Source organism: Gorilla gorilla, chromosome 14 (assembly GCF_029281585.2).
Source record: "Gorilla gorilla gorilla isolate KB3781 chromosome 14, NHGRI_mGorGor1-v2.1_pri, whole genome shotgun sequence".
Classification (NCBI taxonomy): Eukaryota; Metazoa; Chordata; class Mammalia; order Primates; family Hominidae; genus Gorilla; species Gorilla gorilla.
The window spans coordinates 42,280,987-42,294,857 of record NC_073238.2 but is presented as its reverse complement, the minus strand read 5'-3'; the positions used below and the strand labels follow the sequence as shown (position 1 = coordinate 42,294,857).

At 54.6% G+C, this 13,871-nt stretch overlaps 1 protein-coding gene across 2 annotated transcripts; it reads left to right on the top strand.

The window, feature by feature from the left end:
- Nucleotides 1-3,045: 3,045 nt before the first annotated feature.
- Nucleotides 3,046-11,436, top strand: CDX2 (caudal type homeobox 2). Of its 2 annotated transcripts, none has more exons than XM_019039547.4 (3): nucleotides 3,046-3,895; nucleotides 7,368-7,509; nucleotides 8,999-11,436. In XM_019039547.4, exons 1-3 carry the CDS (start codon nucleotides 3,355-3,357, stop codon nucleotides 9,135-9,137), a joined length of 822 nt encoding a protein of 273 aa, XP_018895092.1. In that variant the 5' UTR covers nucleotides 3,046-3,354; the 3' UTR covers nucleotides 9,138-11,436. The 2 variants fall into 2 exon arrangements, with proteins under 2 accessions (XP_018895092.1, XP_004054354.1); XM_004054306.5 differs by having other exon boundaries at nucleotides 7,368-7,513.
- The last annotated feature ends 2,435 nt before the right edge of the window (nucleotides 11,437-13,871 follow it).

Sequence of the window (13,871 nt, the reverse complement as noted above, 5' to 3'; positions counted from 1 at the left end):
TGTCAGCTCTAGCTCTGGCTCTGTGGGGTTGCAGTTTCAGCCCTAGGCCAACCGCAGGCCCAAGCTTCCCAAACAAGTTTGCTTCTCCCAGAGTTGCTACAGGCTTCTCTGGCCCAGCAGCAGGACTTACAGGGTAGAAGGGCCCTTCTGGCATCGGGGGTTAGGGATGACCATCCCTGTCCCTTCCTGGGGGCTTCTCAGTGCAGGCCAAAAGGCTCCTAAGAAAGACGCCAAGCACCTGGGGCCTAGGACTAAGAAAGCCGTGCATGGGGCCCTGATGTGGGTGGCTTCTGCCTCCTCCCAGGGACACAGGCCTGCACTTAGAAGCTGGAGAGGCTGCCCCTGAGCAGAGCGAATCTCCAGAGGCCAGTCATGGGGCACCAATCTGCTAGGGGCCAGGGCTGTCTAAATGCGAAGACAACCAGGCTCCTAGAGTTCTATCAGCCACCTTCTACCCCTCTCTGACTGCTCCCACAATCCTACCTTTTCAGGGACCCAGCTGGGCTCTCTCCTGGCTGAGAGCAACCTGGATGAATGGGGACACTTACATTCTGAGAAGCTTGTCCGAGGACATCATTTACCAGCTCCTTTCCCCTCACCGAACAGATCTAGACCCTGGGACCACAGCTGTGCCATGCCATTGCTAAGGAGACCCATTTTTTGCAATGAGGGTAACATTTGTTTTCACAATGATTTCCTTTCCATGGCTGAAGCACTCCAAGTGAGCCTCAGGTTTCCCTGTGGCTTGGCCTGCTCTGGGGCCTGGCTTGACCTGAGGGGCCACAGCAGCCCTGGCCACTCCCAAAGCAGTTGGATGAGCAGGCCAGAGCCACGTCTTCAGGGCACAGCACAGAGACACAGCTGGAAAACAGGGACAATTAGCCAGCGGCCGGCAGCCTGGGCCATAAAAACGCAGGAAGCGGCCACCGCAGGGCGGAGGGAATGGCTGTCCCTAATAAAGCGATTGTTCCAAAGAATGCCCGCATTCCGAAGACATAGGCTGGAGCCTCAGCCTCGGCTTCTAGAGCTCAGGCCTGGGAGCGGGGATGGTATGGGGGATGGAAAGGGGAATTGTGTCTCCAGGAAGAGGAGGAAGATGTTTGCTAGATCAAAAGTTCGAAGTGCCCACCACTTAACCTCCCACATTCCCACCCCATCAGGTCTGCGGACCTCCCCTACTGCCCTTCTCTCAACGATTTGGATTTTGTAACGGGGTTTGCAATTTGCTTCCGGTTGTATTTCTCAGGAAGTCCGATGACACTCGGCTGTCCAGGCCAGGCGCTGGAAGTCCCCCAGGAGGACCAGCTCGGTCTCCCACCTCTTGAGTGCGCAGCTCCTTGGCCCCTGAGTACCCCACCACCCCCATTTTTAGCCTTCTTCCTTACAAACACGAAGGGTGGGATGAACCAGAAAACAGGGGATCCCGCAGCTCTAGGCTAGTTCTGATCGCTTTCGGGTGTCTGCAGAGGCAACTTGCTGGTTGTCACCTGTAAAATGGGGAGGATAAAAACACCTCCCAGGTTTTGTTCTAGATCCTAGGGGGATGTGAGGCTCAAGGGAGATAAAGGACACTGGAGAGCACCCCAGAAATGACAGGATGAAGGCGATGGTGACAAATATCCGAGCGAAACGCTTGACAATGAGAACAGACAAGTGCAGGTCTCCAGGAGTGCCGCGAGCGCCCGCGGGTTCTGAGAGCGCTCAAAGCCGCCGAGTCAGGCTGCCCAGCCCGCCGGGCCTCGCCGCAGTGATCCTCATTTCCGAATCTGGCAGCGCTGTCAAAGGCTTGTATAGGAGGTGAACGGCGGCCGCAGGCCCACTCCACGCGGTTGCTGAAACCGAGCTGGGCGCGCGCGGGGGCCGAATCTCGCCGCCTCCGCCCTCCTGTCGGGGCAGCTCCCGATCCCGGGCTGCGCGGCTCCGGTCCCCAAGACGGCCACTTCCAGCCCTAGGCCCCTTGGCCGCAGCGCTTCCCAAACCAAGAGAGATCCTTTCTCAACTCAGAGCTTTTCATTAGCGGTCGTTAATAATGGCCCTGAGTTGCCTTATCATCTCCTGGAAATGAGAAATAAATTTCTTCGGAGAACGTTTCCCTTTGTAAAGGACAGAGAGTTTTAAAGATATAGGTATGACGTAAGACACATAAATACCTAGGTAAGCATTAGCAGAAATTCTCTTTTCCTTATATTTAAGTATAATAAACATACAAGTGTAGCTCAATGAATTTTCACAAACTGACATTCTGTGTAACCAGCAGCCTAAGAAACTGCTTTACCAACGATCCCCTAGCTCGCCTCCACTTATGCACGCCAATAACCACTAGCCTAACTTCTACCACATGCCCATTACTTCTGTAGTTTAAAACTTCTGATTCTTGAATGTAAACGTTTAACAATAAATCGCTTGAATTTAACTCAAATTTCAAATGTAAGATGAAGTCAGAGATGCAGCCTGAATCTAGGATCATAATTTGTCTTGTGCGGAGGGCGAGTAATTTCCTTGGGCAAGAAAATAACTGATTGGAGGTGATAGTTGTTTGGGGCTGCAGTCGTCCGGGCCAGGAGCACAGGGCGGGAAGGAATGGCCCATCTCTTAGGGCTCTCTGCTTGTCACCTACCAGGTTGGTCAGAAACGTTCTCATCAAAGCAATGGTTCTCTTTTCTTTTCTCTTTGGGACAGAAGGAGTTTCTTGACCGCCCCCTTCCCTGCAAATGCATAAACAACCACTGCTCCTGTCTCCAAGCTCAGATTCCCACCAAGATAGCCTTTTCTCTTCCCCTCTCTTTTGTAAGTCTCTTGATTTCATTCTTTGAACCTGTGATTGGAGGTTAAAGTGCACCAGGTTGGAAGGAGGAAGCTCTTAACAATAAAGGTTTGAATATTTAGCTGTGTCAGGTCGCTGCCCTCTCACGAGCCTCCCTCCCCTTTATCTTTTAAAATGCAAATTATGTTTCGAGGGGTTGTGCGTAGAGTGCGCGCTGCGCCTCGACGTCTCCAACCATTGGTGTCTGTGTCATTACTAATAGAGTCTTGTAAACACTCGTTAATCACGGAAGGCCGCCGGCCTGGGGCTCCGCACGCCAGCCTGTGGCGGGTCTTCCCCGCCTCTGCAGCCTAGTGGGAAGGAGGTGGGAGGAAAGAAGGAAGAAAGGGAGGGAGGGAGGAGGCAGGCCAGAGGGAGGGACCGCCTCGGAGGCAGAAGAGCCGCGAGGAGCCAGCGGAGCACCGCAGGCTGGGGCGCAGCCACCCGCCGCTCCTCGAGTCCCCTCGCCCCTTTCCCTTCGTGCCCCCCGGCAGCCTCCAGCGTCGGTCCCCAGGCAGCATGGTGAGGTCTGCTCCCGGACCCTCGCCACCATGTACGTGAGCTACCTCCTGGACAAGGACGTGAGCATGTACCCTAGCTCCGTGCGCCACTCTGGCGGCCTCAACCTGGCGCCGCAGAACTTCGTCAGCCCCCCGCAGTACCCGGACTACGGCGGTTACCACGTGGCGGCCGCAGCTGCAGCGGCAGCGAACTTGGACAGCGCGCAGTCCCCGGGGCCATCCTGGCCGGCAGCGTATGGCGCCCCACTCCGGGAGGACTGGAATGGCTACGCGCCCGGAGGCGCCGCGGCCGCCGCCAACGCCGTGGCTCACGGCCTCAACGGTGGCTCCCCGGCCGCAGCCATGGGCTACAGCAGCCCCGCAGACTACCATCCGCACCACCACCCGCATCACCACCCGCACCACCCGGCCGCCGCGCCTTCCTGTGCTTCTGGGCTGCTGCAAACGCTCAACCCCGGCCCTCCTGGGCCTGCCGCCACCGCTGCCGCCGAGCAGCTGTCTCCCGGCGGCCAGCGGCGGAACCTGTGCGAGTGGATGCGGAAGCCGGCGCAGCAGTCCCTCGGCAGCCAAGGTAAGCAGAGGCTGCGCCCCTCCGGAGGGTGCTTGGGAATGCGCGGGTCGAGCCAGTGGCTGCTGCGCGTCGCGCGTCCAGTGCGCACTGGGGCGTCCCGGGATGTCTGGGAGCTCGGCGCCAGGAGGGGCACGGCCCGGGGACAAATTCGGGGGCCTCTGGCCCCTCGGGGCTTCTCTGACCTACTGAGCCTGGGAGTGAATATTCTGAGTCTCAACACCGTGTTCAGGCGTCCTCTTTCCAAGAGCTCCTCATTCGCAACCCCGGGACACCTTCGGGAAGCTCCGGGGAATGTCGGCGTGAGCACTGCTGGACGCGGGCAGAATCGCGTCCTCCGGCACTTGCTGCGGCATGCATTCCTTGCGTGGCTTCTGGCCGCCGAGGAGAGAGGGAGGCTCGAACCTTCTTGGGCTAGGTCTGGGCCATTTATCTCCGCTCTCTCTTTCCCCATCTGAGCCATCTAAGAAGAGAAGTGACCTGGGTGGAGGGCGGGGGGCGGGGGGGGGGGGGTCGGGGGATGGCTAGGCTGTGTGTGGGACCGGGTTTGGCCATTCGGGCCAATTCAAGGTACAGCGAGCAGACAGACCAGGGAGAGCTGCTGTCGCTGGGAAGAAGGTGCTAGCCCCAGCTGCTAAGGCGACGGGGGCGCGCCCCGTCTCTGAACCTCTGACCTGTGAAGGGGTCATTTCAAGCAAAAGCTGGAAGGCTAGGGGCAAGAAGCCTAGGGGCAGGCGTCTGCGGAGAGAGCAGGGAGATGGGGAGGAAACCCTGGTGGGAATTAAGCCGCCGCTCCAGGTAGGGGTCATTTCTCCCAAAGCTTCCTTTCAAGGGTGTCAGGGATGTCTGTGAGTGTGTGTGTGCAACTGAAAAAGATCCTAGGTTTGCCGGACTGTGGGGCTCATTGACTCCGGGTCTGCCCCTTCTGGTGTTCGAGTGTGCCTAGAGGTGGCAAGGAAGTGCGGTGGGGAGAGTCCTAGTTGAGTGCCCCCTTTAAAGTCTTTCCCCGGCCCTCAGCGCTTCCGCTTTTCTTGCTTCGCTCCTTGCTGCCCCAATTGGGCAGGCACGCTGGTTATGGGCACTTTGCAGAAGTTTATAGCCAATTACAACTGTATAAATCAAAGCGCCCTTTGGGGGCTGTCTCTGGGCATCGGTTTCTGCGTCACTGTGCACATGCTAGGGAGAGTCCTGGTGGGAATGCCGCCGACCGGGGAGAAGGCCACAGATCAGCCTCGGGTGAGCCTCAGAGCTTTGGCTTGGTCCCTTCTAGCGGAGGCGCCTTTCTCCTAGCAGGGGCTCCCAGATCCTGGCTCCCAAAGACCCACTTTCTACAGCCCCTGTGTGGGGCGCGGTTGGCGGGGGTGGCGCACGCCCTAAGGAAGACCTTTGCGTGTCCCGGGAGAGCGGCCGCGGGGTGAGGGCCGGGAAGGGGGCGGGAGGGAAGCCGCCGGAGCCCAGGCCGCGGGGTCAGCAGATGAGAGGCCGCTGTGAAGTCCTGCGCCGAGGTGGCAAGGCCGCAGTCGGCGCCGGGTGCCCTTGTGATGTTAATGTGGGGTGGCCGCAGCCCGCGGGCCGGAGCCGGGCTCCTCTGCGGAGCGTCATCTGTCAAGGGGTGGGGGTGGGGGGGGGGGACGCGGCCTGGCTTGCTTTGATATACACCTTCCCAGCCCTGCCATTGTCTCTTTTAGGGCCCGGAAAGAGGGTGGTGACTTTCGCAGTCAATAATGAATTCTGACAAGTCCCTCTCATCCCTCCCCTCCATAGCCCCGATCCTAGGTTCCCAGGGGGTGTGGGGCGCCTCCAAGGCCCTTGGGGCGCGGGTCGAAGAGCGCTCAGGGTCTGGTCATCGCGTTGCCCGGCCCGTCCGGGACACTGAAGTGGCAGCACCCGAGCAAGGGTCGCTCCGAGATACTTCCAGGCGAGTCTCCCTCCCGGGGTGTTCGGCTGAAGGAACTGCCCTGCGCCTCAGCTCCGGAGGTGTCCTCTGTGGCTCCAGCCAGGCTCCGGTGCCAACCCCCCCTGATACTATCTGCGTGACCCGGTCTGATTCTCCATTTCCTCATCTGTAAAAAGGTGCGGGTACCAATGGCAGCCTGGAGTGGGTTTGAGGCGGTCACGCGTGTCCGCGCGTCCACCGCGGAGAAAGTCGCGTTGGTTCCCTTTACTTTCATAGCAGGCGCGGGGTCGGGGCCACAGCCCCATTCAAATGCGCCTGCAGGGTCGTGTTTATGTTAATACGCCTGGCGGGGAGGGGGATGAAAGCCGGGGCCGCCATTTGCTCAGTAGTGGTAATTCAAACAGAATGTGGTTGTTATTAAGGCATTGAAAGGGCTTTTCTTTGATAAGATCGCCTTGTCCTGCATTGTTTGCGGCTGTGTTCCCCTTTCAGCGGCTCGGGGGAGCTCCCTCTGATCAGGCCTGTATCTTCCCAGGACGCTTTTATTGTGGTTTGCAAAGGGTTTTACCTGAACAAAGTCAGCCTGCGGGGCATTAAACACCTCCAGGCAACTCCCAGGCCCTTCAGATCTTTCTGTGGGATTGGGCACTGGGCGACTGAACCTGTTCAGCTGCAAGAAGACCCAAAAGTGGGACGGAGCCAGAGAGAACGGCTTCTGGCCAGGGCTCTGCCAAGGGCTGAGCCAAGACAGACCTGGTGGAGACGCCAGGCTCGGGCCTGCTCCAACATTGTGGACACTATTTGTCAAGGCCCTTCAGTAAAACAATCAATCTAGGATTTAATATGTTGACTCAATCCAATGAGCATAGATCACTGGTCAGGATAACTCTGGCCGGATTTGCAGCAGGAATAAATGGAGGATCAAAAAAGAAAAAGTACCAAACGCCAAACCTGGTCTGGGCAGGTATAAAGTGTCCCCAGCAGGAGGGGTTTTCTGCCTGTTCCCTCGGCCAGAGCCCAGCTCAGAATTCCACCTGATGGGCCTGGTGTGTCTGGGGGATGATTCTGGCGACTTGTCAGCTCCTGTGCCCCGCTTTCCACTTGTAGTAAAGCAAAGTAGTAACCCCCACACCCCCTCTACAACATGTGCCCACAGTGACAGCTGTTTTCGGGGTGGGCTTCCATCTCTGGTAGGCCTGGAAATCTGGATGTTTCCAGGATCCCGGCCACTTCACCCTGCCCCCTTTCCCTTGGTGTCAAATATATGCCAGTACTGTATTTGGTTTACCGAAAGGGTGGTTACATTCTGCTATCTTCTGTGTGAATGAGGTTTTCACTTTCCTTAATTTTTAAAAACCACTTAATACCAAGGTTAGTTTAGTTGCCTCCACTAGCCTCATACCCTCCCCCCACAAGACCCTCTGGGGGGTCTTGTCAGACTTGGCAGGAACCAGCCAAACCCGGGCCCCCCAGGGTGGTGGAGGAAGAGAAATGTCCCTGGGTTAGGGAGGTTTGTCATTACCCATGACTGATGGGCTGCCTTGCAGTTCTCAGCCCTCACTTCTCCTTCCTCCACAGTGAAAACCAGGACGAAAGACAAATATCGAGTGGTGTACACGGACCACCAGCGGCTGGAGCTGGAGAAGGAGTTTCACTACAGTCGCTACATCACCATCCGGAGGAAAGCCGAGCTAGCCGCCACGCTGGGGCTCTCTGAGAGGCAGGTGGGGACCGCCTAGCTCCCTCCGGGCGGGCCACTGCCTGGCAGAGGACCACGAGAGTTAGAAAATCTGGCTGCAGGGGCCATCTAAATCTGTGGAGAGACTGAAGCAGGAGGATGCAAGCATTCGTCTTTGGAGTCCTTTTTTTTTTAAAATAGAGATGGGGTCTTGCTTTGTGGCCCAGGCTGGAGTGTAGTGGTACAATCATAGCTCACTGCAGCCCTGACTTCCTGAGCTGAAGGGATCCTCCTGCCTCAGTCACCTGAGTAGCTTGGACTACAGGCTCGAGCCACCATGACTGGCTGATGTTTAAATTTTTTGCAGAGGTGGTCTCACTGTCTTACCCAGGTTGGTCTCAAACTCCAAGTGATCCTCCTGTCTTGGACTCCTAAAGTGCTGAGATTACAGGTGTGAACCACCATGCCTGGCCTGGAGTACATGCTCCCCCTATCCCCACCGTCGAAACGCAGTTTCACTCTTGTTGCGCAGGCTGAAGTGCAATGGCGCGGTCTCAGCTCGCTGCAACCTCTGCCTCCCGGGTTCAAGCGATTCTCCTGCCTCAGCCTCCCAAGTAGCTGGGACTACAGGCATGTGCCACCATGCCCGGCTAATTTTGTATTTTTAGTAGAAATGCGGTTTCTCCATGTTAGTCAGGCTAGTCTCGAACTCCTGGCCTCAAGTGATTCGCCCGCCTCTGCCTCTCAAAGTGCTGAGATTACAGGTGTGAGCCACTGTGCCTGGCCCTGGAGTACTTTTTTTAAAAGCCTCCTTCTACCTTTACTTCTCTTTTTTTGATGTTGATTTTTTCTGTCTCTGTCTTCTGAGGGATATAAGAAGTGTGAAAAACAGCCAAGGGTATTAGTTTAATCCAGAATTCCATTTGGGTCTATAAAGACATATTAAAGACCTATTCTCTTTGTTTCCAGCACTGTACCTAAGAAAATAAACTGAATAAAGTACTCAGTCTCTCACAAAAACTAGAGGGACAACACTTGGTTCATGAACATTTTATGTATATAGTCTAGAAAAACAGGCCAACTTCACAGCCAGGAAGCCACACAATTAAATCTCATTTTCAGCTCTAAGGTGAGGAAAATTACATTTTAGTTTAGCCTTGAGGGGCCAAAGGTTGCCATTTGAAGTATACCACCCAGCACTGGCCTCCCTTTGCTGTGTAGAAAGGGCCTTGCAGTTTCAGTTTTCCTTGGTTCTGAGACTTTAAACTTTTCCAGTAAATACGTAGATAAAAGTTGCTTTGAAAAGAAACCCAGGGAGCAAGGAAGGAGGAAGACTCTTCCCCATGAGGCTGAATTGGGCCTAAGAATGGATCCAGGGTTGGGCTGTTATGGGGATGCCCAAGGAAAGCTTCTAGAAGGACTTGGAGTTCTGTAGCTGGAGCAGAAGATGTTGATGATACTGCTGGGTACTGTTCCTCTTTTCCCTCACATCTTCACCACCACATGCTTTTCTCCACCTTTCCATTTCTAGGTTAAAATCTGGTTTCAGAACCGCAGAGCAAAGGAGAGGAAAATCAACAAGAAGAAGTTGCAGCAGCAACAGCAGCAGCAGCCACCACAGCCGCCTCCGCCGCCACCACAGCCTCCCCAGCCTCAGCCAGGTCCTCTGAGAAGTGTCCCAGAGCCCTTGAGTCCGGTGTCTTCCCTGCAAGCCTCAGTGCCTGGCTCTGTCCCTGGGGTTCTGGGGCCAACTGGGGGGGTGCTAAACCCCACCGTCACCCAGTGACCCACCGGGGTCTGCAGCGGCAGAGCAATTCCAGGCTGAGCCATGAGGAGCGTGGACTCTGCTAGACTCCTCAGGAGAGACCCCTCCCCTCCCACCCACAGCCATAGACCTACAGACGTGGCTCTCAGAGGAAAAATGGGAGCCAGGAGTAAGACAAGTGGGATTTGGGGCCTCAAGAAATATACTCTCCCAGATTTTTACTTTTTCCCATCTGGCTTTTTCTGCCACTGAGGAGACAGAAAGCCGCCGCTGGGCTTCATTCTGGACTGGCAGAAGCATTGCCTGGACTGACCACACCAACCAGGCCTTCATCCTCCTCCCCAGCTCTTCTCTTCCTAGATCTGCAGGCTGCACCTCTGGCTAGAGCCGAGGGGAGAGAGGGACTCAAGGGAAAGGCAAGCTTGAGGCCAAGATGGCTGCTGCCTGCTCATGGCCCTCGGAGGTCCAGCTGGGCCTCCTGCCTCCGGGCAGGCAAGGTTTACACTGCGGAAGCCAAAGGCAGCTAAGATAGAAAGCTGGACTGACCAAAGACTGCAGAACCCCCAGGTGGCCTGCGTCTTTTTTCTCTTCCCTTCCCAGACCAGGGAAGGCTTGGCTGGTGTATGCACAGGGTGTGGTATGAGGGGGTGGTTATTGGACTCCAGGCCTGACCAGGGGGCCCGAACAGGGACTTGTTTAGAGAGCCTGTCACCAGAGCTTCTCTGGGCTGAATGTATGTCAGTGCTATAAATGCCAGAGCCACCCTGGACTTCCTGTCATTTTCACAATCTTGGGGCTGATGAAGAAGGGGGTGGGGGGAGTTTGTGTTGTTGTTGCTGCTGTTTGGGTTGTTGGTCTGTGTAACATCCAAGCCAGAGTTTTTAAAGCCTTCTGGATCCATGGGGGGAGAAGTGATATGGTGAAGGGAAGTGGGGAGTATTTGAACACAGTTGAATTTTTTCTAAAAAGAAAAAGAGATAAATGAGCTTTCCAGATTTCAGATTCTGTATTTATCTTCAGATTTTGTCTGCAACTATTTTTTATTTTTTAAAGAAATGAAATATCTTCTCTGCTTGCAAGCTGATTTGGAAAATTCAGAGAGGGAGTGGAGATTATCTGGACAGCCTCATTTTACCCCAGAGCATCAGAAGCCTGAAAGAGCAGGTTCTGAGACCTTCCCTGCCCCCAAGCCTGAGCCCAGCCTTGGAATGCGTGGCTCTCCTGGGGGTGCCTTTGGGCGAAATGCACATCTGAATGGCCAGGTGCTTCCCAGCAGTCAGAAATTATGGGGGGTGGGGGTGAGAGGGCCCCCTCATAGCATCTCACCAAATCCACATGGAGGCTTTTTGCAAACAGCAGGCAGTTCCCTTCTGCAGTGACTCCCTCCTAAGGACACCCCACAACCCAGCTAGTTAAAGTGAGCATTAAATTTTTTTTTAAAAAAAATCCCCCTAGTTTCCCAAGACAGCATTTCCATGAATTTAGTCTTCTGTAAATCACTGGGCATTTCCGTGAGCCCTTTCTGCCTCCACTCTCTTCTCTGTCTTTGCAGTTTCCTTATCCCCGACCGCGCCCCCCTTCCAACCCAATCACCCCACAAACAAGATTTCTAGACCCAGTATAAAATGATCCTTTTAGTGACAGTTTCTTGTTATCTGGCCGATCCACTGGGGACCGGGCTGCAGCCTTTAAAATTTTTGATCCTGGAAGCCGCCGAGCTGAACTTTCCCGGCAGGACCTGGGCGAGGGGGGCTTAGCCCTTCGTTTCGATCTTCCCACCAACATCCGAGAGCCTAATCAGCGCGCCCACGGAGGCGCCTTAAGGGCAGTTGGGGAAGATGAGCAGAGCCGGGAAACAGCAAGAGGTATAGACCCTCTGCAGCACCTCTCCAATTCCGCGGCCCTTCCGGGTGGCGTATACAGCTCCAGGATTGGGAAAGGGGCTCCGGTGGCCCGGCCCGCGGGCGCCTGGCCTCGAAGCCAGAGGGAGGAGTGCGGGGTGTGGGGTCGGGGGGTGCCGGGCAGAGGAGGAAGCCGTGTCCGGGTCCGCTGGGCGAGGGGTCCTGGGTCAGGGCCGGTCTGAGCCCCGGTGCCCCGCAGGTCTCCCCGCGCCCCGGCCGCGCCCACAGGCCCGCCCCCTAGCCGCTGGGGTTGCTATGCGTTGCCGTGAAACGCCTGTCAATAAACCCTGTTTGGACAGTGGAGCAAGAGCACATGGGTTGTTTGCTTAGTGGTTAGAGGTTCAAAAGTCGACATTGTCCCGCTGCAAGCGATTACAAGTTCCTCCCCTTCCCGGGGCTCGGTCCCCTTGCACGCGGGTACGGGGCCAGGGAAAGGAGCTCGGCTGCTCTCTCAGATGCAAGCACCCGGCTCGCTGCTGCGAGCGCCTGGCAAGCCTCCCGGGCCACGGAAAAAGGCGCAAAACCAGGACCCTCTCCGGCAAGTGAGGCCACCGCGCTTCTAACGCCAACTGTGTCACCCCCGAAGCAATACCTACGGAACAAGGGATGTGGCACGAGTAGGGAGCGCAGCTTGAGGAGTGTAGGGAGGTCTGCACAGGGGCGCCTGAGGTTATTTGAGACCCTCAATAACCGGATGACCTCGCGGCTCCTGACGCCTCCAGCGCAGAGCTTGGGGTCCGGGCCTCCGAATCCCACGCCTCCACCGCGTCCAGTCGTCGGTTCAGGCGCCAGAGGGCGCGCGCGCTCTGGGAAGAGATGGGGCTTGGGCTCGTGAACCCGGAAAGGTTCCAGTTTTCACCCAGTTGGGAGGTGCAAGCGCCTCTCCCGACTCCGGCTGAGCCCAAACCCGGGCGCTGCAAGATTTTTCTACGTTGGTCGTGGGCCTGTTGAAACTAAGTTAAAACTAAGTCAGGCAGGGGAGATTCTTGGATTTGTTGAATGTTTAAGAAAAACAAAATTGGGGGCGAGGGACTATACCATTCTAAAAGGGTCATTTTGCACACGATGTTTTCTTTCTAAAAATTACAGTAATGTGGGCACAGTATTAATATATGGTAAGACTAGAAATTTAGGATAAATATGAGAATAAAACCTGTCAATATTGTGGAACAGAGGTTAAAAAAAGTGTCTATGGGCCGGGCCGGGCGCAGTGGCTCACGCCTGTAATCTCAGCACTTTGAGAGGCAGAGGCGGGCGAATCACTTGAGGTCAGGAGTTCGAAACCAGCCTAGCCGACATGGCGAAACCCCGTCTCCGCTAAAAATACAAAAATTAGCCGGGCGTCGTGGTGCGCTCCTGTAATCCCAGCTATCGGGAGGCTGAGGCAGGAGAATCACTTGAACTCGGGAGGCGGAGGTTGCAGTGAGCCGAAATCGAGTCACTGCACTCCAGCCTGGGCGACAGAGAGAGACTCCGCCTCAAAAACAAACAAACAAAAAAGTATTTATGGAGAATGAACAGCCTGAGTCTTCTCCCCCACGCCCCGCCGTGAACAATTCGTGGCTTTATCATATTCATCCAATAAAGTTAACACGATGGACTGCCAATGAAAGCAACGAATATTTCATTGCAATGTGTTTCATTTCTTTCTAACAATATCCAGAAAGATGCCTACATCAGTGAAGAAAATATTAAATAACAATCTAAAAACACACATAGCAATATTCTTGCTGTTGTTCACAACCACTCGGAAAAAAAAAAGAGGCAACAAGCAGAAATGAAAGAAGTCTCAGCTACAGAATGGCAAGAAAAGTTATTTTATTTATTTATTTTTTTCTGAGATGGAGTTTCACTCAGTCGCCCAAGCTGGAGTGCAGTGGCATGATCTCAGCTCACTGTGACCTCGCCTCCTGGGTTCAAGAGAGTCTCCTGTCTCAGCAGCAGGTGCACGCCACCATGCCCGGCTAATTTTTGGTCGAAAAGTTATAGATATATTTTAGGGCCACTCTTTGCACCTCGTTTTAGACAGGTTGCTATTTACTAGCCTACTGACCTTGGGAAGGCCCCAACCTCTGAGCTACCACTTCCTTATTTGTAACATGGGGATCCAATGGGGAGCCAATGTAGCATTGTATGCTTATGACTAGACCCCAGTCATGATATGAGTGAGCAGCTTCTTGTACTGTATTCTGCAAAGTGCTGGAGAGTCCTTACAAAGAGCTTTTGAGCAAGATAATTTCTCAAATTATGATAGAATAACCCTTTCCCAGAATTTTTTTTCTAATGCATTCAGCTTTGCTTGCTTTGTCAAAATTGCCTGAAGTCTGTTGTTCCTTGATTACCACTTCCTAAGCATCTGCATAAAATCTTGAGTGGCAAGGCACTCAGTAGCATTTCAGATGTGGCGACAAGTTGCTGATCTGTATAGCTTACTTGCCCTTTCATTTACTAGAAGACATGTTCCCAACTAGAACATCTAGTTTCTAGCTGTACTTAGGAGAATAAAGATTAGTTGAGGATGTAGTTGAGAACCTTCTAATAATCCATCAGCACACTCTTTTTTTTTTTTTTTTTTTTTGAGACGAATTTTCGCTCTTGTTGCCCAGGCTGGAGCGCAATGGCTCGATCTCGGCTCACTGCAACCTCCACCTCCCAGGTTCAAGCAATTCTCCTGCCTCAGCCTTCTGAGTAGCTGGGATTACAGGCAACCGCCACCATGCCCGGCTAATTTTTTTTTG

Coding starts and splice junctions, on each gene's coding strand:
- CDX2 (XM_004054306.5), top strand. CDS start 3,355: ATGTACGTGAGCTACCTCCTGGACAAGGACGTGAGCATGTACCCTAGC. Junction 3,896..7,367: donor GCAGTCCCTCGGCAGCCAAG/GTAAGCAGAGGC, acceptor CTTCCTCCACAG/TGAAAACCAGGACGAAAGAC. Junction 7,514..8,998: donor TGGGGCTCTCTGAGAGGCAG/GTGGGGACCGCC, acceptor TTCCATTTCTAG/GTTAAAATCTGGTTTCAGAA.